The sequence below is a fragment of the Peromyscus maniculatus genome, chromosome 7, assembly GCF_049852395.1.
Source record: "Peromyscus maniculatus bairdii isolate BWxNUB_F1_BW_parent chromosome 7, HU_Pman_BW_mat_3.1, whole genome shotgun sequence".
Lineage (NCBI taxonomy): Eukaryota > Metazoa > Chordata > Mammalia > Rodentia > Cricetidae > Peromyscus > Peromyscus maniculatus.
In genome coordinates, this window is record NC_134858.1 from 437,040 (window position 1) to 464,504 (window position 27,465).

General features: G+C 38.4%; 1 protein-coding gene across 3 annotated transcripts in view; it reads left to right on the forward strand.

Annotated features, from left to right (window-relative positions):
• Positions 1-6,003: 6,003 nt before the first annotated feature.
• Alkbh8 (alkB homolog 8, tRNA methyltransferase) overlaps positions 6,004-27,465 on the forward strand; it is a 53,558-nt gene continuing 32,096 nt past the window's right edge. For 2 of the 3 annotated variants that reach the window (XM_015985615.3, XM_042280419.2), the window contains exons 1-6: positions 6,004-6,061; positions 9,034-9,169; positions 13,270-13,507; positions 14,670-14,801; positions 15,859-15,954; positions 26,252-26,356. In XM_015985615.3, the coding sequence (XP_015841101.1) occupies positions 6,048-6,061; positions 9,034-9,169; positions 13,270-13,507; positions 14,670-14,801; positions 15,859-15,954; positions 26,252-26,356 (721 nt within the window). In that variant the 5' untranslated portion in view covers positions 6,004-6,047. Of the gene's footprint in view, positions 6,062-6,103; positions 6,626-9,033; positions 9,170-13,269; positions 13,508-14,669; positions 14,802-15,858; positions 15,955-26,251; positions 26,357-27,465 lie in introns of those variants that run through there. The other variant, XM_015985616.3, reaches the window with a different exon arrangement.

Genomic DNA, 27,465 nt, shown 5'->3' on the forward strand with positions numbered 1-27,465 from the left:
CAATAGCTGACTAATTTCATCATTAAGTTGTGCTAGAGGGCCTTGTAGATGCATATGGAATCTAATAGGTGTTATATTCAAGGGATGATTTCTATTTCTGATTATTTCTTGTAATTGAATGATTAACAACGTAAATTCTGAATTATTGAATAATTCTGGACTAAGGTTCAACAGTTTCAATATGTAAAACAACTCTTTCTGCATATTCAGAGTCAGTAACTGTGTTAAGAAGTTCTGAAAAACCTAATAATACCATGAGAATAGCATATAATTCTGACTTTTGAACGGATTCATAAGGACATTGAGCCACTTTACTTAAATTTCCTGACTTATATCCTGCCTTTCCTGATTTGTTTACATCAGTATAGAATATAGGGCCTCTAGAAATTGGTGTTTCCCATAGAATGTGAGGAAGGGTACAATTAGTTCTCTTTATAAACTGAAGTCTCTTGCTTATGGGATATTTGTTGCTAATCTCTCCAAAAAAAAAAATACTGAAAGAACTGCCAATGTTCTTTTTCTATCCATACTTAGGAAATTTCAGCAATTAGTGAAAAGTACCACAATTTCTACTGGGTCTATTCCTGGTAATTGGTGAAGTCTTAATTTTCTTTTCAGAACCAACTCAGAAACCTTTTCTACTTAGGTCTTTAATTTTTTAGTCTATTTGTGTGGTAAAAATATCCATTATAAAATATTACTTCCTCTCTGCATTAGAATTCCTGTAGGAGAATGTGTACAAGGTAAAATAACCAGAAAAAAATCAAGCTCTGGATGCAAATGGTCCACATGTGCATTCTGTAATCTCTTTTCTTATCAAATACAATTCTCTCTGATCCTCAGCTGATAATTTTCATGGACTATTTAAGTCCTTATGAACTTGCAAGGTTGTAAATAAATTATTTGGTTCTTGAGCTGTCATTCCAATTGTGAGCCATAGCAAGTTAATATCTCCCAGGCACTTTTCAAAGTCATTAAGGGTTAGTATTTGATCCCTCCTGATTTGTACTTTCTGTGGTTGAATTTTTTGTAAACCTATCGTATATCCTAGGCAATTGGTAGAATCTCCTCTTTGTATTTTTTCAGGAGTAATTTGTAGTCCCCAACAAGGCAAAATTTTCTTCATTTCTTCAAACATTTTCTTTATGGTATCTACATCTCAATCAGCTAGTAAGATATAGTCCATATAATGGTAAATTATAGATTGAGGAAGCTGATTATGAATTATTTCCAATGGTTGTTATACAAAATATTAACATTCCTTGTGGAAGAATTTTCCACTGATATCTTTATCAGTCTGGGAAATATCATAAGTAGGCACTGTGAAGGCATTTTTTTTTCTCTATCATGTTTTTGCAAAGGGAAAGTAAAAAAGCTGTCTTTTAAGTCATTCACTGTAGTAGACCATCCTTTAGGTAGTAGAAAAGGCAAGGAAATTCCTGACTGTAAAAAGTCCATTGCCTGAATCACTTTACTAATAGTTCATAGATCTGTTACTGTTCTCCATTTTCCAGACTTCTTATCAATGACAAATATAGGAGAATTCCAAAGACTGGTCAATTCTTCAATATGTTGAGCATTTAGCTGCTCCTGTACTAACTGTTCTAATTCCTGTAGTTTTTCTGAGTTCAAGGGCCATTGTTCCACACAGACAGGTTTGTCAGTTAATTATTTTGAAGACAGGGCTGTCAGTTAATCATTTTGAAGACAGGGCCTTCTGGTACTTTTGAAAGATCCGCAGTTGTTGTGCCATGTTTATATACAACCTGAATGGTGAGTGACCATTCTTTATAACACCTTTTAATATATTTTTAGAAACATATATCAGTTTATGATTTGTTTCTGAGAAAAGAGGAATGTTAACCTGGGTATTCCATTGCTGTAACCAATCATGTACCCATAAATTCATTGCTATGTTAGCCACATATGGCTTTAATTTTCCCCTCTGTCCTTCCAACCCTATACATTTGACCCATTTTGCACTTTGTTTTACCTGAGACAAATTTCCAATCCTTAAAAGCTTAACATTTACCTCCTGGAGAGGCCAATTTGGATGTCAAGAGTTTTGTACAATTATGGTTAATTGTGTCTCCCAAACCCTCATAGAGAGAACTAACTCTCTCCATCATAATATTGTTTCCATTTTTAACATGGGGAAAAAACCTCTTTTTTAAAAGCTAATTTCTCTCCTTAAGAATTCTCAGTTGTATCACCTGATCTGCTGATGATGACAGGGAACTGTGAGGCTGACTGTTGCTAGGTAACATGGCTGGGCAGAGAACACAGGTGGTGTACAGCCTGGCTTAGGGCAGCTCCAGATGCTCACCCAAAGTTGTGAGCTGAGAATGTGAGGTGGTCACAGCAAGAATAGAAGCCTAAATTAGTGTTGATGTGGCTGACTAGTGTGGCAGCAGCCTGAAGAGGGGGCCCTGGGGAAGCCCTTAACCCATAGGGAGGAGCCAGCCATATAAAAAACTGGATACAATAGAAGAAGCACATGTAGAAGTGAGAGCATGGATCTGCCTGCAGGCAGAGCTAACCAGTTGTGAATGGCTAACTCCATTGTTTGGAGTCAAGGCACCTGTGGAATTTGGGGATCTTCAGAGTTTGGGCAGCAGCTGAAGGCTATTGTAGAGAGGCTGCAAAAGGAAAATCCCAGACTTACTCAGAGGCTTTGGGGCGAGGAAGGAAAATCTAGCTGTTGACTGTGGCTCCTGTGGCTCCAGTGGCAAGTGGCTGCAAAGCCAGAGGTGAGTAGCTATCTTGTGATTTCATGCCCTGAGTTGGATGCCAGATGATGCGCATATCTAATTATTCTTTATCAATAAAAAATCAGGAGTCAGATATTGGGATAAGGACCTGAATGATAAGAGAAGTTGTGGAGAAGCCACCAGTAACCTCCTATCTCTTCCGTTCCTCCATCCAAATGGTCTGAGATCCTCTCTAAGCCCTGCCTTACTACTCCCTGTCTCTCTATCTGTCCTCAGTCCTCCAAATCCTCTATGGTTAACTTTGGTCAGCTAGTGGCTAACTGCACCCTCTGATTCAAAGCAACTTTTTTTTTTTTTTTTTGTCAGAATGTGATCAAAATGTCACACAACAGTGCCCATCTTCTGTCATGGAGATGTGCTAAGGCCAAGCCATTTGCAGCAAGACAGTGAGGCTTTAATTAAATCCGAGTCTGGGAAGGAAAAGAGAAAAGGTCATGAAACAGAACTCCAAGGTGTATGTGGTAGGATGGATTTCTATAAGCTCCAAAGGGGAGCAGAAATATAATGCAGTAGCCCAGACTGGCTTAGAGAAGCGGCAAAATTGCAGGCAGCTCCTAGGGGGAAATGAGAGGAAGCTCTAGGAAGGAGCTGAGAGCAAAGGGAAGTATTTTGGTGACACGAATTTCAATCCTGTATCCCCAAGTGGACTAAAAGACGTGCCCCAAATTACAGGGGAAAGGTGTCACTTTCCACATGACTATGGGCCCAGTAGGGATAGGGGAGCTTGCTGAAACAGCAGTGTGGGTTTTGTAGTAATAGTAGACAAAGCAGGTCGCTCCAGCAGGTTACTTAGCCAGTAGAGAAGGAGAGGAGAAAAAGAGAGATGCCCACATAGGCATAGATGCACAGAAGGATGTCATGACTCCAGGAGTCAGGGAGACACTTACCAAGTAGTCAAGGAGAGTCAGATAGTTAGAGCATGTGGAGGAAAGCAGCTGAAGAATTGGACTCTAGAATCTGGAGCCAAATATGGTGGAAGGTAGAAGCCAGCAGGAACAAATGATCCAAACACACTTTAGGAGAGTCAAATCAGCTGCTAGGTTTGGTGAGGCCAGGTCCCTCAGAACGTAACTTGTTTATGCTGCCCCTATGGTTTCCACACCATATGAATGAAAATAAAATGGAGATATGACTGCTTCAAGATATGGTTTGCAGAGAATGCTTATTGTATATCTGAGGAAGAGAACAGCCAGAGGCATCTGGGACAGTTTAGACTGAACATGGCCAGCAGACTGCCAGACCATGTTTGGAAGTGTAGGGCAGGGGATGAGAAAGTAGAGAGGGGAGCAAGTGGACCAAGAGAGATCCAAGAGCAGAGCCAGCTAGGAGCCAAGAGGCCAAGAGATGGGGTATCCAAAATGGTTGTGCTATATAGGGATTAGAAGATGAGGGAATGGGAAGCATAAGCCCAGTTGCTGTGGATATTGCTCTATGTAAATAAAACACTGATGGCCAGTGACTAGGCAGGAAGTAGGTTGCCAGACAGAAAGTAGGTGGGACAAGGAGAGAGGAGAATTCTGGGAAGCGGAAGGCTGAGGGGGGAAGACACTGCAGCCACTGCCAGGACAAGCAACATGTAAAGACTCTGGTAAGCCACCAGCCACGTGGCAAGGTATAGATTTATAAAAATGGGTTAATTTAAGATAAAAGAACAGTTAGCAAGAAGCCTGCCAGGGCCACACAGTTTGTATGCAATATAAGTCTCTGTATTTACTTGGTTGGGTCTGAGCGGCTGTGGGACTGGCGGGTGATAAAGATTTGTCCTGACTGTGGGCAAGACAAGAAAACTTTAGCTACACCCAGTAGCTAAAGAAGAAGAGGTTTAGGGTAGTGGGTGAGAGTGAGCAGTGCTAGTGAGGAGCAATAGGTACTGAGTGATGTTGGAAAAGCTGGCCAATGTCTCCTTTGATATGTTAGTAGGCACCTCACCATTTGTCTTGGGCTTCATTGAGACCTACCAGTGTAGAGTTGAGAAAGAAGAAAGAAAGAAAGAAAGAAAGGAAGGAAGGAAGGAAGGAAGGAAGGAAGGAAGGAAAGAAGAAAGAAAGAAAGAAAGAAAAAACAAATTAGAACATTACTGTTGCTTTTTTTTTTTTTGCTGAGTCAACCTCATAATAGGGACGTAACTTTTTCCCATTTGATTAATTTTTCTGCCATTTAAACTTTACCTTGAAATGTCTTTCCTAAGTAGATCCAATTTCTTCTTTTCTAGAGTTCTACTATTTTTGTTTTTTTAGATATAATTATGTACTTTACCCACTCTATTTCCTCCCTCCAAACTTCCTCTTATACCCCTCCTCCTTGCTCTCTTTCAAACTCATGACGTTTTTTATTATTAATTGTACACACACACACACACACACACACACACACACACACACACACAAATTACTCAGTTTGTATAACGTTACTTATATTTAAGTGTTTTCAGGGCTGACTATTCATTATTGGATAACAATAATGTGTGCCCTTTCCTGGAGAAGACTTGCTTTCAGAATTCCTTATTTGCTTGGGTTTTTTTTTTTGTTGTTGTTGTTTGTTTGTTTTTGTTGTTGTTGTTGTTTTGTTTTTGTAGAGTTGAGGCCTCCTGAACTTTCTGCATGACCACAGAAGCATGTCTGTTTTGTTTTTGTTCAGCTAATATTTATTTATTAATTTTTTGGAGGCAGGGTTTCTATGTGTAGTTTTGGTGCCTGTCCTGGCTCTTGCTCTGTAGACCAGGCTGGCCTCGAACTTACATACAGATCCCGAGTGCTGGGATTAAAGGCGTATGCCACCACCATCCAGCTCAACTCAAATTTATACCGTCATTCTAGTGAGACTTTATGGGTGTGACTTCTGACACTTAGATACAATCCCTAGTAAGCTCCCCATTGCTCTGCCTCCATTTTCTTTGCAGAGTTCTGAGCCTTAGTTGCAGGAACTGTGTTGTAGATGGCAGTTGACACAGGACTTCACAGCTCTGCATTTTGATTGTTTGTGGTTTTCTGTAATGGTCTCCATCTTTTCCAAGTTAAGTTTATCTGTGGGTATAAGGTCAAATCCTTAGCATGTAGTTACGTAGAGTGCTGGTTTAGTAACGTGGCAGTTGTAATGCCCCTCCAATCATTACTTTTCACCCACATAAAGCAGCCGAATTTTCTGTTCCACATAGCAGTTTACAGGCACTTCGCTGCCGGGAAAATGTAAACAAAGATCTTGGGCGGGAGAGGGGATTGTGGGAGCGCTGTGGTAGCCCTGTGGACTCATGGGAAATGTAGTGCGATTGTCTGCAACATGGCGGCTCCCAGGTATGGCGGTTTTAGAATGCTTGAATAACTCTAGGCTGCAGCGGGGCTGACTGACAATAGAGAAAGCATCTGGGAGGTGAAAACCTCTGATGAGGAGAGACAGACGTGTATGGCGCCTGTTTTTAGCGGTGACGGAGGGTCGCAAACCATAGCTTACTCCTTGCAGCTCCTTGTCTGCTGTCCTGGCCAGCGTGGTCCGACCCAGGCCGCGCAGGGTGCAATCTATGGGCCGAGGGATGTCGAGGTGTTGGGAACCCTGATAGGGTCTAGTGTTCATTTGTGTGGTGTGGTATGGGTTTCCGGGGGCGGGAGGGGGTCTGTGTCAGCTCCTATTGTGGTTGGAGATCTTCACTTGATTCTAGTTTCTTTCCAGCCAGCATCATTTCTGTGAAACAAAAGCATGCTATCGGCTGTTTGTCTTATACTCTTCCTTGATCAGTCCTTCCTCCGGGGTGGAGGTGGTGTCAGCCTGTGGCTTTGGTCGATTTCATTGAACATTTGTTGCAAGTTGTATGCCAGGTATCCAAGACTGTGTAGGTGACAGTCTTGGTCCAACACATTCAGGTAATTTGGGATACACATCCGGTATTGTGGAAATCGTTGAAGATGGCTGCCAAAATCAGAATTCTGGAGTAGTTTAGGAACTAAAATGGAAAATTCTACTTAGGCTTGCTTATTATTTATTTATTTATTTATTTAAATTTAATCAGTTGCTACTGGGTATCACATCCTGTTTAAGTGCTAAGTGCTGAGTGCTACCCAGTGAATAATACTAAATCTCTGCTTTAGTGGTTTTCTATGAACTTTTTGGAAAAGATAATAAATGGCTAGTGGAAGGAAAAACAACAGAAGAATGTGTAATTCAGAAAGTTAGAAAGGGTGTGATAAATAACGGGGTGATTTTTTTTTCTTAATCACTCAAATGTTTCTGTGTTCTTTTTAATTAGATAATGCAATTTGAATAGCTTATAAATTCAAAAGCCAGAGAAAACTATCCTTCTTTACTTATCTACCTATTTTGCTTTCCTGGAGCCAACTCATATCACTGATTTCTCATATTTAAAAAACATGTATGTGAAACCTTGTTTGATAGGAATTTAGATTTGTTCTTTCTAGTGTTTGCTAATAAGTATGTTATGCACAATCAGAAGATCACTTTATCTGTGTTGCTTGATAATCTTTTTTTAAAGATTATTTTTATTTTATGTATATGTGTATTGCCTACATGTATATCTGTGCACCACTTGCATGCCTGGTGCCCCAAGGAGGCTGGAAGAGAGTCAGATCTCCTGGAACTTGAATTATGAATGGTTGTGAGCCACCATGTGGGTGCTAGGACTTGAATCCAGGTTCCCTGGAAGAGCTGTCAATGTTTATAACCACTCAGCCATCTCTCTAGCCATGGCTCTCTGTTTTTTAACTCAGGCATAGACATAGTAAAGTTGCTACTTAGGGTAGTATCCAGCAAGATATACTGAGAGTTAGCTAGTAACAGAGCCTTTATGTCTCCGTACTCTCCTTACTAACAGAGAACATGCTCAGGCTGGAGGTAACTGAACTAGTGTCATAGCTAATATGCTAGTGACCTTACTCCTGTCACATGTAAGGTACATCCAAGCAACTGTGCAGTGATCTTGATTCCTTTCTTCTTCACATCTGAGTAATCACCAAGACCTGTTGATCATGTGGAACGATTCTTTCCTCCCTACCTTCTTCCTATTTCCTTTCCTTCTATGCCTCCAATGTAAGCAGGTCAGCATTTCTGCTTGGCACAGGTGAAATATTGCAGGTCTTCTCATTACTATCCTACTGTGCTGTCCAACCGACCTGCCTTATTCACTTTACCTCCTAACATGTGCTCTGTGTGCTAGGAAAATGAACTAATGCCATTTTTCTTCTGTCCTTAAATTAAGTCTAATAATTAGAGTTTTGAATGTACCCCAGTTATTTTGAAATGTAATTTTATTTATTTCATTTGTTAACTTTGAAGTTTGTAGCATTGAATTAGAGGTTCAGTAAACATTTGCTGCTCTAAAAAATTATGCCAGCTGGTCATGATGTTACACATTTGTAATCCAGGCACACAAAGGTAGGAGAACCTTTGTGAGTCTGAAGTCAGCTAGGGCTGCATAGTGAGTAACTGTCTTAATAAAGAAAAAATAAGCATAAACTGGGCTTGTGGGGTGCACACCTGCTATGCCAGGCGTGTCAGAAGTTCAAGATCATCTTCAGCCTTGTAGCAAGTTGGAGGCCAATCTGGGATATGTGAGATCCTGTTTCAAAACAACAAAAAAACAAGAAAAGAAAAAAAAAAAACCCTCTCAAATTATACTTATATTTCACTATTGTTGGACATTTCTGTTTACCCTTTGCCTTTTATTACCTCACTGAATACCTTTTAAACAATATCTTTGCTTTTCTGATCCTTCTAGTTTGAAATCTTCCAAATTCCTTTCAATTAACATTGATTTTTTTGTTTGTTTGTTTGTTTTGGTCTGTAGTTATGCCACAAGCAACAGCAATTCTATTAGCAGTTAATTATATGAAGATATGTCATATTTTTTTTCATTTTTTTGTTATGTGTTTGTTTTGCTGAACTAACTTAGAAGTTCATACAAAGCCATGCAGTTGTATTGTCAGGGGACTAAGGCCATAATAGGCATACATGCTTACTCACTTAATATTCATTTATTCTTTCTACATATTTCCTGGGGATGTACTGTATGCTGGCATTTTTGCACTCCCAGAGTTTATATTTGCAGTGGAGTACGTAAGCTAACAGATGAATTGTCATGAATTTGTGTTATGTTCTGAAGTATTTCTATTCTTTTTATTTGTTTCACTTTTTTAGGTTGTTGAAACTAAAGTTTTTTACAAAACACAAATTTTTATAAACTACTGAATATATGAATAACATAATTGATCCTTCAGGACTTTTATGGTTATACTTTTTATACTTTCTTTCTTTATAGTATTACTATGAACATCAATCATAAAGGTGGCTTAAAACTCAATAAAATCGAGAAGAAGTTCTTAAGGAAACAGAGTAAAGCCAGGCATGTGTTGCTGAAACATGAAGGCATCCAGGCAGTGTCTTATCCCACCCAGGTGACCTTAAAGTGTTATTGTCACTTTCATGTAGCTGTATCAGTATTGTAATGTATTATGTTAATATTGTAAAATATTGCTCAAAGCTGTAATTATTCAATGATATGTTGTGCCCATATTAAACATACATGGATTAGGATGTGCTAGTTTTCCATTTGTATGGTAGCCTAGTCTGTAGTTTGAATTCATGTTGTTAGTGTGGGTTGAAATATAGTGGTTCTCAAACTGTAGGTCACAACTATAGGAAAAGAGATGTTCCCAATGGTCTTAGGAACCTCCAACCATAAATTTATTTTCATTGCCACTTTTTAACTGTGATTTTGCCACTAAGTGATGTCTGAGTTCCTAAGACCATCAAAGTATGGGTTTTTCAATAGTCATGACCGACTGATTGAGAACCACTGAACTAGAGCATGTTGCAATTATATATTAATAACATTGTAGAAATCTTTTTATTTGCTATAGAAAATTTAACATTCATTATTGTGTTTAATTCTCTAAAAGTCTATATGAGCTGCATGAGAAAACTGTCATCTTGAGAGGTTAATTTCCCTTAATATAAACTAGTAAATGGTTGAATAGAAATTTGAAGGTAGATCTTCTATAGCCTAATATAATCTTTTTTCTTTTCTTACCTTTCCTGTGTTACAAAGTATTTTGGTTATATAATATAAACTTTTTATTAGTCCTAATTTACAAAACCTTTTCATGTTGTTGGAAATAATTAAGTAAGATGATATGAACTACTGGGAGGTTTCCCTGGCTTTAAATTATAACTCATTGTAACTCACTTCTCTCCTTATTTAGATATGAGCATTACTTTTGACCTTGACTTTAATTTCTAAGCTGGGCATAGTATAGCATACCTAAACTCATGCTAAAAACTCTCAGGGATAAATCTAGTTGTCTTTTATTTGCTAGTGAAGTGACTAATGGCTTCTGAATGACCTCTGACTACTGGAAACACCAAGGTATGATTAGAGAGTTGGACCTTAGCCATGCTTTCTCTGGGGAAGGGAAGTGTAGTTGATTACTATGTTAGTTCCTTTTATTATCACTGCAACAGAATATCTGACAAAATAAGGAGGAAGGAAAAAAATTATCACAATTTAGAAACTATAGTCCATTATTAGCAGAAAAGGAATTATTGCAGTACTGGCTCGTATGGCCTTAGGCATGTGACGTGGCTGGTCATCTTGGAATGACAGACAGGTGGCTAGAGAAGAAACTAGGTGGGTCTACAACCTACAAGTCCTACCAGTACAGTATCAGCCAGCTAGGCTACATGTAATCATAACCTCCCCAAACAGTGCATTGAATGAGGGTCAGGTATCCAAACACTTGATTACTGTAGGGGACGTCTACCTTACAAACTATAACAACCAGTGGCCCATAATGTATTCAGTCATGCCTGTGGGGAAGGTGCCATAAAACCCTAAAAAGACAAAATTGAGAGCTTCTGATTATTGGAGCGTGTGGAATCTGTTGGAGGGTGGTGTCCTCAGGGTGGGCAGTGAATTTCTGACTTTTGATAACCTGTATAATAAATGAGTGGTTTGGATATTGGAGCATGTGGAATCTGCTGGAGGGTGGTGTTCTCAGGGTGGGCAGTGAATTTCTGACTTTTGATAACCTGTATAATAAATGAGTGGTCTGGATATTGAAGCATGTGGAATCTGCTGGAGGGTGGTGTCCTCAGGGCGGGCAGTGAATTTCTGGCTTTTGATTACCTGTATAATGAATGAGTGGCTGTAAGCAGTGTTTCCCTGAGTTCTGTCAGCTGCTCAAGTAATTTAATAGCACCTGAGGCGGGAGTCTCAGGAACTGAGTTATGGCTATGTCAGAAGTGTGTTTCCTGCTGATGGGGGCAGACTTGCAGAACTGAGCCTGTGCGATCTGATGTTCTCACTAGGTAACTAGTGTTAGACTGAATTAATTTGACTAGAGGACACTTAGCTGAGCCTGCTGCAGAATCTTCCAAGAATTAATTGGTTGCTGGTATTCTTAATCATGTTGTCTTAAGTGCATGAGAATAGGAAAAGGTACTTTGTCTTCTTTGTGTCTCTGACTAAGATTTAGGGAAATGGGAGTATTTTTGTAATGGTGGCCACATATAACTAAATTGTTATGATATTTTAATGAAAAAACCTTATTGAATGAAGTCCATGATAAAGCATATGAGAGTAAGTTTTATGTGCTGCTTAATGTATTACTTAGTATTGTAGTAATGAGTTTATTATGTGTATCCTTATACTTGTGTTTAGCTGCCTTCTGGGGAAGAGATTTTTATCTTTCTTGTTATCCAGGTTAATGATAAATGTATTACACCATTTTCAAGGATTGTTATAGATATCCTAATAATGTGTAATAAAACAAACATTAATATACTGATCTTGAGTTTAGTACAACTCATGGAGTCAGTAAACTATTGTATTCAGAACAAATGTGTCTTGTGAGACAAAAATGGCTTTCACATTTTAATAGCATGTTAAATAAACCAAATTGAGGCTATGCTTATATGACCTGTATATCTTTGAAATATTCTTTTTAGAACATTTCCAATACCTGATATAAATGATGAAATTGATGAGTAAACCCATTCCTGGCTTCTTTTTTTTTTTTTTAATGTTTTTAGATATAATAGGTTATGCCAGTGAGATGTCTCAGGAGTTAAAGGGCTTGCTACACAAACCTAACAACACGACTTCTGTCCTTGGACCCAACATGGTAGAAGGAGAGAATTAACTCCAGAAAGTTGTCCTTTAACTTTTTCATGGTTGCTGTGGCATATGCACACCTGCACACTGACACAGACACACAGACACCCACCCACACCCTCCCTACACAGACACGCAGACACCTACCCGCCCCCACACACAGACACACAGACACCCACCGCCCCAACACACAGTCACATAGACACCCACCTGCTCCCATACACCAACACAGACACTTACGCACCCATACACACAGACACCCCGACACCCACCTGCCCCCCCACAGACACACAGACACCTACCTGCCCCCGCTACACAGACACACAGACACCCACCCGCCTCCATACACACAGACATACAAACACCTACCCACCCATACACAGATACCCACCCACCCATACACACACAGACACCCACCTGCCCTCATACACACAGACACACAGACACCACCCACCCCCATACACACAGACACACACACTAAAATAAGATTTAGAAATAATAGGTGATAAATTGTTTTAACACCATGTAGAGTGGTTTTTAAATATAGTAACTGTAAGAGTACCAGACTATAAACCTCAAAATAAGAAAAGGAGCATTCCCTCACTCCCCCACATCCTGTGACTAGAGCCTAGCAGTCTACAGAGTGACAGGAATTAAACTTGAAATTTTTAAAGGAAAAAAGTTTACTTGCAATCTGACTAAATTACATTGACTGAATTAATTTTCTTGAGCAGAAAACTTTTCATGGTTTATGAATCTGCAATTAAGTTTTCTTTGATCCAGTTTCTTGACTTTTTACTTTTTGGTAAACATAGTGTAATGGTTATATTCAAAGTATGGGTTCCAGAAGACTAACAACAGTAATGCTACCTCACTTACTTAACCCAGTTTTCTGCTCAATAGTTTCTTTTTCTATAAAGTGGGGCTCATATTACCCAAATAACTTTACTTTGTTTTAAAGATTATGCTAATTAGAATTAAATAGGTAAAAGAATATAGAACATTTATTCTTTGGCAAAATGTATCATGTGACTGCTGATTGCATGTTTCTTTCCATTCTTCATTCCTTCTTTTTCATTATGTTAATTTGTATTTCTGAACATAGTAGGAAGTTAGATTTTAACTTACATTTCTGGTTATGAAGAAATGAATATATCACTATTACAAACTATTTAAAAATAAATGTTTATAGCATAGCAAAACATTTCCTCCAAAATATTTAGTAAATTATATACTTTGTATGAAGCTAGCAAACCAAATAACCAAAGAAAATGAAACTTTTAAATTACATTTATCTGTAATAATGTCATTTCATCTTATTTTCAAATAAATAGGTCATATCAACTGCTTTTTACTTACCTCCTCTCTTCCCCTTTTTTAAAGAGCCTGGTTGTTGCCAATGGTGGTCTTGGTAATGGTGTGAGTAGGAAGCAACTGCTTTTGGCTTTAGAGAAATGTGGACCCATGGAAGCTCTCCTGATGCCACCTAATAAGCCTTATGCATTTGCAATATACAAAACTATTGAAGAATCCAAGAAAGCCTATGCTATCCTCAATGGAAAAGAAATCATTGATGATTTGGGGCAGAAGATCATTCTCTACTTGAATTTTGTGGAAAAAGGTACCTTGAAGTTACTTACTTTTTGTGTGAGTTTTCTTCTTATGGAGTCTCTATCAGTTATTCTTTGTGTGTATGTGTACACATATATGTGCTGGTGTGTGTGTGTACATGTATGTGGTGTGCTTGCTTATGCTGTGCCTGTTGAAGTCAAAGGCTGATGTGGGAAGAGAGGAGCCCTTGCTCACTGCTGGTAAGAATGTGGACAACTTGAAATGGAATTTCCATATGATCCAACTCTCCTGCTCCTGGTTATATACTCAAAATAATTTTAATGTTTTCTTTTCTATTGGCTAAGGATGTTGAACATCTTTTCAGAGAATTTTAATTAGTTTTTATTTCTTCTTTTGAGAACTGGCTTTTCTATTCATTTGCCTGTGCAAGAAAAATTTTCCCTCTGATTTTTTTCTCTACTACTTGAGAAAAGCTCACAATTTTTGCATGTTGATTTTGTATTCTGTTATTTTGTTGAAAGTGTTTACCAAGTCTAAGAGTTACCTGGTGGAATGTTTATGAACATAAATGTGGATACTTAGGCTTCTTTCTCTATGTGAACCCCTTCTATTTCCTTCTCTTATTGATCTAGCTAATTCAATATTAGACTTCAAGCCCAATAATGAATCCTAGTGGAGAGAGGACACCTTTGTCTCTTTGCTGTCCTGATATTAGAGGAAATACATTCAATTTTTCCCTGTTTAACATCATTGTCTATAGATTTGTTGTATATATAGCCTTTATTGGGGTATGGTACTTCCTAGTTCTTTAGAACTTGTATCATGAAGAGATGTTGAACTTTGTTAAAGCCTTTTCTGCATTGAGTGAATTGACCTTGTGGTTTCTCTTCCCATTTTGTACTGTTGACATTTTTCAAAATAACAGTTTATACAATAAGTATACAAAAAGCCTTGTCTTCAAATGAGGTGTAGAAAGTGACTCAATCATATGCCAACAGAAGACTTGAGTGTCATTCTTTGCTGAAGAGAACTGTAGAGAGTAAAGTACAGTACAGTTATGATTTTCATCTTTTTATATTTTTATATTTTGTGTGGGCCTTTCAGCTTCTGACTTCTGAAAATGACAATTAATAGCCTTGCAAACTGGTGCTCTGGGGAAAAAAATATTTTATACAGGTTTTATATATGACTTTTAATTTGTTTTCCTGTAGCACAATGGAAAAGAATGAGGCTTCAGGCCTTACCTCCAGGCCTCTTGGTGGTAGAAGAAATTATTTCTTCTGAGGATGAGAAAATGCTTCTGGAAAGTGTTAATTGGACAGGAAACACAGGCGATCAGAATTGTAAGTAAAACTTCGAGGTCTATAAATTACATTTTTGGAAAATGTCCTGTTTCTGTACTTGCTTTCATTGTACACCATAGGTATAGTGACATTATGCTGTTTCCTTAAGATCATTGGAAGTAGCTTGGACGTGGTGGTAGGCAAGCCACACTTACAGTTCTTAGGAACAGTTTTATATATAACATTTGTATAGCAACCAGTTCTAAACTCCAGACTGAGGAATGTTAACATAAATTATCAGACTTTCCCCTGTTTAAAATCTTGTTTGCTTCTTGAATTGGTTAACATGTTGTTCAGTGACAAGTTCCTGAGGGAGTTGACCAGAGAATCAGAAATAATAAAGACAGGAAAGTTCAGATCTGGAGGTCCTGCACAAGTTATGTCTTAGGGCAAGCAAGAGATTAAGAAGTATAGCATTTTATGTACAATTTCAAGGGGGGAAATGGAACAGAATTACCAGAAAGTTAAACAAGTATTGTTGCACGAAGGAACACAGGATATTCCAAGTGTCACAGGCTGAGCGCTCAGTGGCCCTGGGACTGATAACTATAGTCTCTTCAAGGGGGACAAGTCAGGTTCCCAGAATCTGAAACCTTGACTCCTTCAAGGCCCTGGCCTCAGCCCCAAACTTGACCTTGGCAGGTCTGCCGCTAGGCAAGGATACAGAGCTAGTGTTCCTTTAGTCCTTTCATCAGGGCCTCTGAGAAAGCTGTAGATTGGCCTGGCTCCCAACATTTTCTCTCTGCCCTGAAGATTCCTCCAAGCACTCAGTAGTACAGGACATCTCATGAGGACAAAGCAGCAATGAGAGCTGCTTCACCTCTTTCCAATTACAGGCATTCCTGTGAGTGGTAGGGTAGACACGTAGTTCTCTCACATTAATAGATGGAACTCTTTAAGTGTTTTAAGCACAAAACAAATAAAATGGCTCATGCTTTTAAAACAGCAATTTAGCAATTAGGAGAAGTTGTCATTACCTAACGACTCCTTATAATGTTGAGTGAAATATGAAGTGTTACTGTCCTTTTCTTTCAAGCAATTTATTTTCTTCATACAGTTCAAAAGTCCTTAAAACACAGAAGAGTTAAACATTTTGGTTATGAATTCCACTATGAGAACAACACTGTGGATAAAGATAAGCCCTTACCTGGGGGTAAGTACATGTTAATACACAGTAAGTACTGGCATGGGAAGAATGATGTAATACATTAGAAGTTTATAGTAGTTGAGATGCATGTCATCTGTAAGTAAGCTTTTGAGATTACTGGTTAAATTTAGAGAATTTTAATTCTGTAAGTGGCCTAGTTTTGTTATAAAAGTTCAGATATACAGATGAAGTCAAAGCTCTTGTCTATTTATATACAGATGAAGTAAAAACTCTTGTCTATTTCTATTCACTCATTCATTCATTTGTTTGTTTTGTATCCTAACTGAGGTTTCCCCTCCCTCCTCTACTCCCAGCCCCTTCTCCAACTTCCCTTCTGCTCCTCCCACTCTATCTACTCCTTCTCCATTTCTATTCAGAAAAGGGCAGGCTTCCCATGGATATCAGCAAAATATGGTATATCAAGTTACAGTAAGACTAAGCACCTCTCCTTGTATTAAGACTGGGTAAGAGAGCCCAGTATGAAGAATAGGGTCCCAAAAGCCAGCAGAAGAGTCAGAGATAGACCCTGCTTATACTGTTAGGAGTACCACAAGAAGACCAAGCTACACAACTGTCACATATATGCAGAATGCCTATGTCAGGCTCCCTGGTTGTTGGTTCAGTGTCTGTGAATACCTATGAGCCCAGGTTAGTTGATTCTGTGGGTTTTCTTGTGATGTCCTTTGCCCCTCTGGCTCCTACAATCCTTCCTCCCTCTCATCAGTAGGATTCCCAAGCTCAGTCTAATGCTTGAATGTGTGTTTCTGCATCTGTTTCTACCAGTGGGTGGATGAACCCTCTCTAATGACTACTAGGTTAGGCACCCATCTGTGAGTATAGTAGAATATCATTAGTCATCATTACATTGGCATCTTTTTCTCCAGTCCTATTTGGTTCTCTGGAGCTACTCAGCCTCTTGGTCCTGGTGCTTCAAATAGTGTCAGGGGTGATCTCACTCTTGTGGCATGAGTCTCAGACTGGACCAGTCATTGCTTAGCCACTCCCACCATTTCTTCACTACCTTAACCCCAGCATATCTTGTAGGCAAGACAGATTGTAGGTCAAAGGTTATATAGCTGGGTTGGTGTACCAATTCCTCCGCTAGAAGTCTTGCCTGATTACAGGAGATGGCCGGTTCAGGCTATGTATTCCCTATTCCTAGGAGTATTAGCTGGGGTTATCCTTGTAGATTCTTGGGAGCTTCCCTTGAACTAGGTTACTACCTCACCCAAAATGCCTCCCTTCTCTCATCATCTCTTTCAGTACTTTACTTCTCCATACCCCTGCCCCCATCACTTCTGTTCCCATCCCCTAGTCTGTCCACCCATGAAATTTATTCTAATTCCCCTTCCCAGGGAGATCCAAGTGTTCCACCCTGAACCCTCCTTGTTACTTAGCCTCTCTGGGTCTGTGGATTGTAGCATGGTTATCCTTTACTTTACAATTAATATCCACTTATACGTGAGTACAAACCATGTTCATCTTTCTGGGTCTGGTTACCTTACTTGGGATTATTTTTTTCTAGGTCCATCTGTAATTTTATGATGTCATCATTTTTAACAGCTAAATAATATTCCATTGTGTAAATCTACCACATTTTCTTCATCCATTTTTCTGTTGAGGGGCATCTTGGTTGTTTCCAGGTTCTGACTACTAGGAATAAAGCTACTATGAACATAGTTGAGTATCCTTTGGCTATATGCCCAAATGGTATAGATGGGTCTTGAAGTAGATTGATTTCCAATTTTTCTGAGAAACCACCATATTAATTTCTAAAGTAGTGGTACGAGTTTGCATTCCCACCAACAATGGAGACAGCATATGTTTTTGTTCCTAGCATTCTGACAGATGTGAGATGACATCTCAGAGTCTTTGATTTGCATTTCCCTGATAACTAAGGATATTGAACATTTTTTTAAAAGTTTTTCTTGACCGTTTGATATTCTTCTTTTGAGAATTCTCTTTTTAGATCTGTACCCCATTTTTAAATTGGCTTATTTGGTTTTTTGATGTCTAGTTTCTTGAGTTCTTTATATGTTTTGGAAATTAGCCCTCTGTTGGATGTTGAGTTGATGAAGAGCTTTTCCCATTCTGTAGGCTGCCGTTTTGTCCTATTGATGGTGTCTTTGCTTTTCAGTTTTATGAGGTCCTATTTATTAATTGTCCATCTTAGTGTCCATGCTACTGGTGTCATATTCAGGAAGCAGTCTCCTGTGCCAATGCATTCAAGGCTACTTCCCATTTTGTCTTCTATCAGGTTCAGTGTATCTGGATTTATGTTGAGGTCTGTGATCCACTTGGACTTGAGCTTTGTGCAGGTTGATAGCGACAGATCAAATTGCATTCTTCCACATTCCAACATCCAGTTAGACCAGCACCATTTGTTGAAGATGATTTCTTTTTTCCATTGTATGATTTTGGCTACTTTGTCAAAAATCAGGTGTCCATAGATATGTGGACTCATGCCTGGGTCTCTGATTCAGTTCTATTGATTAATGTGTTTTTATGCCAGCACCCTGTGGTTTTTATTACTGTAGCTCTGTAGTTGAGCTTGAAGTCAGGGATTGTGATAACTCTGGAAATTCATTTATTATATAGATTGTTTTAGCTATCCTGGGTTTTTGGTTTTCCATATGAAGTTGAATATTGTTCTTTCAAGGTCTGCAAAGAATTGTGTTTTGATTTTAATGAAAATTTCATTGAATCTGTAGATTTTTTTTTTTATAAGAAGGCCACTTTTACTATGTAAATAGTACTGATCTATGAGCACCAGAGGAGATGTTTCCATCTTCTGATATCTTCTTCAATTTCTTTCTTTAAACACTTGAAGTTCTCATCATAAAGGTCTTTCACTTGCTTGGTTAGAGTTACACCTAGATATCATTTGTGGCTATTGTGAAGGGTGTCATTTCCCTGATATCTTTCTCTGCTTGTTTATCATTTGTATATAGGAGAGCTACATACTATTTTGAGGTAATCTTGTATCCAGCCACTTTGCTGAAGGTTTTTTTTTTAATGCATTAATTATTTTATTTTATTTTTTTCCTTTTATTTTATTTTACAATATTATTCAGTACTGCATATCAGCCACAGATTCCCTTGTTCTCCCCCTTCCTGCCCCCCTCCCCTTCCCCCCAGCACAACCTCCATTCCCACCTCCTCCAGGGCAAAGCCTCCCCCGAGGACTGAGATCAACCTGGTAGACTCAGTCCAGGCAGGTCCAGGCCCCTCCTCCCAGACTGAGCCAAGCGTCCCTGCATAAGCCCCAGGTTTCAAACAGCCAACTCATGCAATGACCACAGGACCCGGTACCACTGCCTAGATGCCTCCCAAACTGTCTCACCTATTCAGAGGGCCTGATCCAGTTGGGGCCCCTAAGCCATTGGTTCATAGTTCATGTGTTTCCATTCATTTGGCTATTTGTCTCTGTGCTTTATCCAACCTTAGTCTCAACAATTCTTGCTCATATAAACCCTCCTCTTTCTCGCTAATTAGACTCCCGGCACTCCACCCGGGGTCTAGCCGAGGATCTCTGCATCCAGATCCCTCAGTCATTGGATGGGGTTTCTAGCACGACTATTAGGGTGTTTGGCCATCCCATCACCAGAGTAGTTCAGTTTCGGCTGTCTCTCGACCATTGCCAGCAGTCTTTTGTGGGGGTATCTTTGTGGATTTCTGTGGGCCTTTCTAGCACTTTGTTTCTTCCTTTTCTCATGTGGTCTTTATTTACCATGGTCTCCTATTCCTTGTTCCCCCTCTCTGTTCTTGATCCAGCTGGGATCTCCCACTCCCACAGGCTCTCTTTCCCTCAACCCTCGCCCTTCATTTCGCCCACTCATGTCCAGGTTGTTCATGTAGATCTCAGCCATTTCTCCGTCATTGGGCGATCCCCATGTCTTTCTTGGGGTATTGTTTTCCAGGTAGCCTCCCTGGTGATGTGAGTAGCAGTCCAGTCATCCTTGTTCCACATCTAGTATCCTCCTATGAGTGAGTACATACCATATTTGTCTTTCTGAGTCTGGGTTACCTCACTCAGGATGATTTTTTTCTAGATCCATCCATTTGCCTGCAAACCTCATGATGTCATTGTTTTTCTCTGCTGAGTAGTATTCCATTGTGTATATGTGCCACATTTTATTTATCCATTCTTCAGTTGAAGGGCATCTAGGTTGTTTCCAGGTTTTGGCTATTACAAACAATGGTGATATGAACATAGCTGAGCAAGTGCTCTTGTGGTATGATTGAGCATTCGTTGGGCATATGCCCAAGAGTGATATAGCTGGATCTTGGGGGAGATTGATTCCCAATTTTCTAAGAAAGCGCCATATTGATTTCCAAAGTGGTTGTACAAGCTTGCATTCCCACCAGCAGTGGAGGAGAGTTCCCCTAGCTCCACATTCTCTCCAGCATAAGGTGTCTTCAGTGTTTTTGATCTTAGTCATTATACAGGTGGTATCTCAGAGTTGTTTTGATTTGCATTTCCCTGATTAGGGATGTTGAACAATTTTTTAAATGTCTTTCAGCCATTTGAGTTTCCTCTGTTGAGAATTTTCTGTTTAGTTCTATAGCCCATTTCTTAATTGGACTGTTGGTCGTTTTGATGTCTAATTTCTTGAGTTCCTTATAGATTCTGGATATCAGTCCTCTGTCAGATGTGGGGTTGGTGAAGACCTTTTCCCATTCTGTAGGCTGTTGCTTTGCCTTGTTGACCATATCCTTTGCTCTACAAAAGCTTCTCAGTTTCAAGAGGTCCCATTGATTGATTGTTTCTCTCAGTGTCTGTGCTACTGGTGTTATATTTAAGAAGTGATCTCCCTGACATTAATCTGCACACCTATGAACATATAATTTTTGACAAAGAAGCCAAAAGTGTACAATGTAAAAAAGAAAGCATCTTCAACAAATGGGGCTGGCATAACTGGATATCAACGTGTAGAAGGCTGCAAATAGATCCATATCTGTCACTGTGCACAAAACTTAAGTCCAAGTGGGTCAAGGACCTCAGCATAAATCCAGCTACTCTGAACCTGCTAGAAGAGAAAGTAGGAAGTAGTGCTGAAGGTTTTTTTATCAGCTGTAGGAGTTCCCTGGTAAAATTTATGGGGCCACTTGTATATACTATCTTATCATCTGCAAATAGTGATACTTCTTCTCCAATTTGTATCCCCATGATCTCCTTTAGTTGTCTTATTGCTCTAGCTAGAACTTCAGTTACTATATTGAATAGATATGGAGAGAATGGACTGCCTTGTCTTGTTCCTGATTTTAGTGGGATTCCTCTGAGTTTCTCTCCATTTAATTTTATGTTGGCTATTGGCTTGCTATTTATTGCATTTATTATCTTGAGATATATCCCTTATATCTTTGATATCTTCAAGACTTTTATAACCAACCGTCTTATTAGATAAGAAACACAGAAACAATATAAAAGAGAAAGCCAAGAGGTCAGAGCTCAAAGCTAAAATCTCACCCTTCCTCCTCTGGTCATCCTGGCTTCCCGAAAGAGAGCTATTTCCTGTGTGTAAGTCGTTTTCATAGTCATTCTGCCTTCTCATTGGTTGTAAACCCAAACACGTGACTGCCTCATCACTGTCTGAATGTACAGCCCCCTAGGTCTTAAAGGCATATGTCTCCAATGCTGGCTGTATCCCTGAACACACAGAGATCTATGGGATTAAAGGCATGTGCCACCACCGCCACACTCTGTCTATGGCTCTAATAGCTCTGACCCCTGAGCAACTTTATTTATTAACATACAATCAAAATCACATTTCAGTACAATTAGAATACCACCACAATGAAGAGAGAGATGTTGGATTTTTGTCAAAGCTTTTTTCATCATCTAATGAGATGATTTTTTTTCTTTCAGTTTGTGTATATGGTAGATTACATTGACATTTTCATATGTTAAACTATTCCTGAATCTCTAGGATGAAGTCTACTTGGTCATGGTGGATGTTCTTTTTGATGTGTTCTTGGATTTGGTTTGCAATTTCATTGAGTGTTTTTGCTTCAGTGTTCATGAGGGATATTGGTCTGTAATTCTCTTTCTTTGTTGAGATTCTGTGTGGTTTGAGTATCAGGATGACTGCCCTTATAAGATGAATTTGGCCACGTTCCTTCTTTTTCTATTTTCTGGAATAATTTGAGGCATATTGGTATTGCCTCATCTTTGAACATCTGGTAGACTTCTGTGCTAAAACCATCTGGCACTGGGCCTTTTTGGTTCGGAGACTTTTAATGACTGCTTCTGTTTCTGTTTCACTAGAGGTTATAGATCTATTTATATTGTTTTTCTGGTCTTGTTTTAACTATGGTAAGTGGAATCTGTTAAGAAATTTGCCCCCCCCCCACCTTTTTTTGGCTTTTCCAATTGTGTGGAGTACAGGTTTTTAATGATTTTGTGGATTTCCTTGGGGTCTGTTGTTATGTCCCCCCTTTTCTTTCTGATTTTGTCAATTCGGATATTCTCTGTGTTTTTTAGTTATTTTTGCATAAGAAATTTGTCTTATTGATTGTTTTTCAAAGAGCCAACTCTTTGTTTCATTGATTCTCTGTATTATTGTCTTTGTTTATAGCTTTCAGGTGTGCGCTTTACTTGCTAGTATGATATCTCCACATTCTTGATGAAGGCACTTAGTGCTGTAAACTTTCCTCTTAGCACTGCCTTCATTGTGTCCCATAAGTTTAGGTATGTTCTACATTCATTTTCATTGAATTTCTAGGTAGTCTTTAATTTCTTTATTTCTTCCTTGATACAGCAGTCATTCAGTAGAGAGTTGTTGAGTTTCCAGGAGTTTGTAGGCTTTCTGTTGTTAAAACTCAGCTTTAATCCATGGTGGTCTGATAGGATGCAGGGAGTTATTTCAGTTTTCTTGTATCTGTTGAGATTTGCTTTGTGATCATGTATATGGTCAATTTTGGAGAATGTTCCATGAATTGCTGAGAAGAAAGTATATTCTTTTGTTTTGGGTAAAGTATTCTGTAGATATCTGTTAGATCCATTTGTTTCATAAGATCTGTTAGCTTCAGTGTTTCTGTTTAGATTTTGTCTGAATGTTTTTTCCATTGGGGAAAGTGGGGAATTGAAGTCTCCCAATATTAATATGAGGGTCAATGTGAGATTTAAACTTTAATAGTATTTCCTTTACAAATGTGGGTGTCCTTGTGTTTGGGAAAGGATGTTGAGAATCAAGATGTCATCTTGGTGGATTTTTCCTCTGATGAGCATGAAATATCCTTACCCATCTCTTTTGATTAATTTTTGTTTTGACGTCTATTTTGTTAGATATTAGGATAGCTGGACCAGCTTCCTTCTTGGGGCCATTTGCTTGGAAAATCTTTTTCCAACCCTGAGGTAATGTCTGTCTTTGATGTTGGGGTGTTTCTAGTATGCAACAGAAGGATAGATCTTGTTTTTGCATCCATTTTGTTAGCTTGTGTTTTTTTTATTAGGGAACTGAGTCCTTAGATATTGAGAGATATCAGTGAACAATGATTTTTAATTCTTGCTATTTTATTATATATGTTGTTGGTAGTGTGTATGCATGAGTATGTGTGTATATGGTTTTCCTTCCTTGGGTTATGCTGGTGTGAGATTATTTATTGGTTGTGTATTTTGGGGTATAGTTAACCGCATTGTGTAGGAGTTTTCCTTCCAGTTCTTTCTGTAGGGCTGGATTTGTGGATAGATATTATTTAAATTTGACTTTATCATAGAATATCTTGTTTTCTCTATACATAATGATTGACAATTTTGCTGGGTATAGTAGTCTGGGCTGGCATCTGTGCTTTTAGAATCTCCCTTGAGAAGGTGGGTGTAATTCTGATATGTCTGCCTTTATATGTTGTTTGGCCTTTTTCTCTTGCAGTTTTTAACATTCTTTCCTTGTTCTGGGTGTTTTGATTATTCTGTGGTGAGGGTTCTTTCTGTAAAGATTTATTTATTTATTATGTATACAGAAGAGGGATCCAGATCTCATTACAGATGGCTGTGAGCCACTCTGTGGTTGCTGGGGATTGAACTCAGGACCTCTGGAAGAGCAGTTGGTGCTCTTAACCTCTGAGCCATCTCTCTAGCCCCTAAAGTTAATACAGTGTTCTGTCTGCATGTATCCCTGCAGGCCAGAAGAGGGCACCAGATCTCATTACAGATGGTAGTGAGCCACCATGTGGTTGCTGGGAATTGAACTCAGGACCTTTCGGAAGAGCAAGCAGTGCTCTTAACCTCTGAGCCATCTCTCCAGCCCAGGGTTCTTTCTTTTGTGATCTAATCTATTTAGTGGATGTTCTATAAGCTTCTTGTACCTTTATAGGCATTTCCTTCTTTAGCTTAAGAAAATTTTCTTCTATGATTTTGTTTAAAATTTTCTGGGCTGTATTTGTGCTGGGAATCTTCTCCTTCTTCTGTTCCTATTATTCTTAGGTTTGGTCTTTCCATAGTGTAATCCCAGATTTCTTGGATGTTTTGTGTCAGGAATTTTTTAGATTTAACATTTTCTTTGACCCATGTATCTATTTCTTCTATAGTTTCTTCAACACCTGAGATTCTGTCTTCCATCTCTTATATTCTGTTGGTGATGCTTGTATCTGTAGTTCCTGTTCGATTACCTATATTTTTCTTTTGTAGAATTCCCTCAGTTTGTGTTTTCATGTTTACTTTCTATTTGCATCTTTTCTCCTTCCCTACTCCTTCCCTTTAGAAATATGTGCTCTTATCAATTTAGTACACATTCTTCTTACTTTTTTTTTTAATGAAATGAGTTCATATCTAAGTTCATATATCTATTCAAGTACATAGGTAAACATGAATAGCCTCATATTGTAAAAGTAGTCTTACATTGTCTAGTCACAGCATGTTTCTCATCTATATACTCCTTGTGCCCTGTAGATCTTGTCATTTTTTATTTGAGTGTCAGGGTAGTTACCTATCCTAAACATTAAGGTTACTTCTAGTTTTTAGTACTCAGAAATAGCACTTTAGTGAGTATTTTTGTGCATGCCTCTTTATATTCTCTGCAAGAGTTTCTTAAGAAGACTGCAAAGAAGTAGAATTCTTGCTTCAAAGGTTAGGTTTATTGAAGAGACAAAAATAGCTCCAAATAGCTTGGCCAGTATATTTTTACACACTCTCTGTCCTTACCAACATGCTGTACAGCTTTTCAGTTTACAGTTTCCTGGTTAGTAATGAGGTTGGCCAATTGTATTTCCTTTTCTAATTTTTTTTCATCTCCTGCTGTTTTTTTTAATGGGTTATATAAACTGATTATCTAAATTATACTGGCTTAATTCAACTCTGTTGAATTAAATTTTATTTATTTGTGTGTGTGTGTGTGTGTGTGTGTGTGTGTGTGTGCATTCGTGTGTTCATGTGTGTATAGGTACCTGTGAGAAGCAGAGGACAAGACAACCTTGAGTATTGTTTCTCAGGAGCTTTCCATCTTATTTTGAGACAGGATATCACTGGCCTTGAACTAACCAAACAAACCAGTCTGATTAACCAGGGGACCTCATTGACCTGCCTATCTCTGTCTCCACAGATTTTAAAAGTGTGTGTTACCATGCCCAGCTTTTTTCTTGTGCTATCTATTGGGTACTTTGTTGATTGAAGCATTTCTCCTATTCTAAATTTATTTTTTTATGACCTTGATCACATTTAAGGCTTTCATTCCTGATGAAATCGCATTTATAACATGATAAAAGTTTCACTTTGAAAGGTATGATTTTTAAAATAGTAATAATTTAAAATGTTTGCAGTAAGTGGAATACCTTCAAAGACTGACAAAGTATTCAATTTAATTTTTGACATAAAATCTATAAGTTGAGCCTCCCTAATCTGAAAATCCAAAATTCAAATTTCTTTAAAATCTGAAGGTGTTTGAGAGCAGATGTGATACTACCAGGGGAAAGTGTCCATATCTAAGCTCATGTGAATGGGTCATAGTCAAAACACAAACACATCAAAAATAAGATGTAAAATTACCCTCAACCTGTGATGTAAGGTATATATGAATCATTTTTAGTTCATTTGGACAAGGGCAATTCATTGTATATTGTTTACTATCATTTTATAAAATGTCAAAGTTGTTATTAGTAAAATTATTATCTTGTGCTTTTTATTTGATAAGGGTGTAATAACTTTAAAAGATTCTTACAGGTCTATTCCTTAATTTGTCTGTGGATTTGTCATCTTTTTTGACACCAAAAGCTCTGATCGCAAAAGCTCTTTGATAGCATAATGTTACTTTTCAGTTAAACATGCGGCTATTTCATCATGTTTTGCTTTTCTGGTTACCAACTTTAGGTCTTCCTGATATTTGCAATAGCATTTTAGAGAAATGGTTGAAAGAAGGTTACATTAAACATAAACCGGATCAGTTGACCATAAATCAGTATGAGCCTGGACATGGTAGGTGCTTCTTTTCTAAACACATTTTTTTTCTTTTAGATTATCTTTTATGTGTGTGAGTGTTTTGCCTACATGCCTGTCTGTGAATCACATGTTTCTCTACTGCCATAGCAGGTCAGAAGAAAGTATCAGGTCCCATGGAACTGGAGTTATGGATGATTGTGAGCTCCTTTGTGGGTCCCGGGAACTGAACCTGGGTCTTCTGGGAAGAGCATCTAGTGCTCTTAACCACTGAGCCATGTCTCCAGCCCCAGTTGTTTATTCTTTAAAATCCCAATTTTGTATTTGAGAATTAAGAAGGTTACGAAACATTTTAAGATAGAAAGTTAAAATTCAGTGTTTTTTTTTTAAATTTTTGTTTTAGCTAAAATTAATTTTTAGGCTGCTTTGCTTATATACAATATATCTGTATTGCTTATTACTTGCAGTCTGTACCTCCACCCCTTGAGATTACACTATAAAACATAATTAAATGAATATACATTGCTGTTTGTGGCTTTAGCTTGTTCTTGTTCCTCTCTCAACATGTTAGAGAGGGAGTTGATAGCCTGGAAAACAAGAAATGTTTAATAGAAGAAGCAAGTTATTCACAGAAAGGAAGAACTAACTGGTTGGATGATTTTTCTCCTCTTCTATTTTAGAATGTGTAGGATTATTCTAGGAATATGTGCCAGTGAAAATCTTAGGTATGGGTAGGTTATTAGTAGCATTTTCACACAATATTTATAGTTAAGTGATTTTCCCTCCAAGGGTTTTTTTCCCTCTGCTTTTATCATGCTATGCTTTACTTTATTTTTTATTGTTTTATTATGATGCTGAGGATTAAACTTAGGGCCTAGTATCTGCTAGGCAGGAACCCTGTCATTGTGCTACATTCCTAGCCCCCAAGACTGATTCAAACTTGAGCTGCTCCTGTCTTAGCTCCCCCAGGGCTAGGACTGCACATGTGTGCTGCTGTGCCCATATTGTAAGTATTTGAACTGTGTATTTTCCTATCTGGCCTTCCACTGGTCTATATATCCTTGAGTTGGCTGTATCTTTCTTCTTTATATCTTTTCTCTGAGTTAGAGTTTCTTTATTTACCAGACTGATGAATGGAAGAAGCTGTG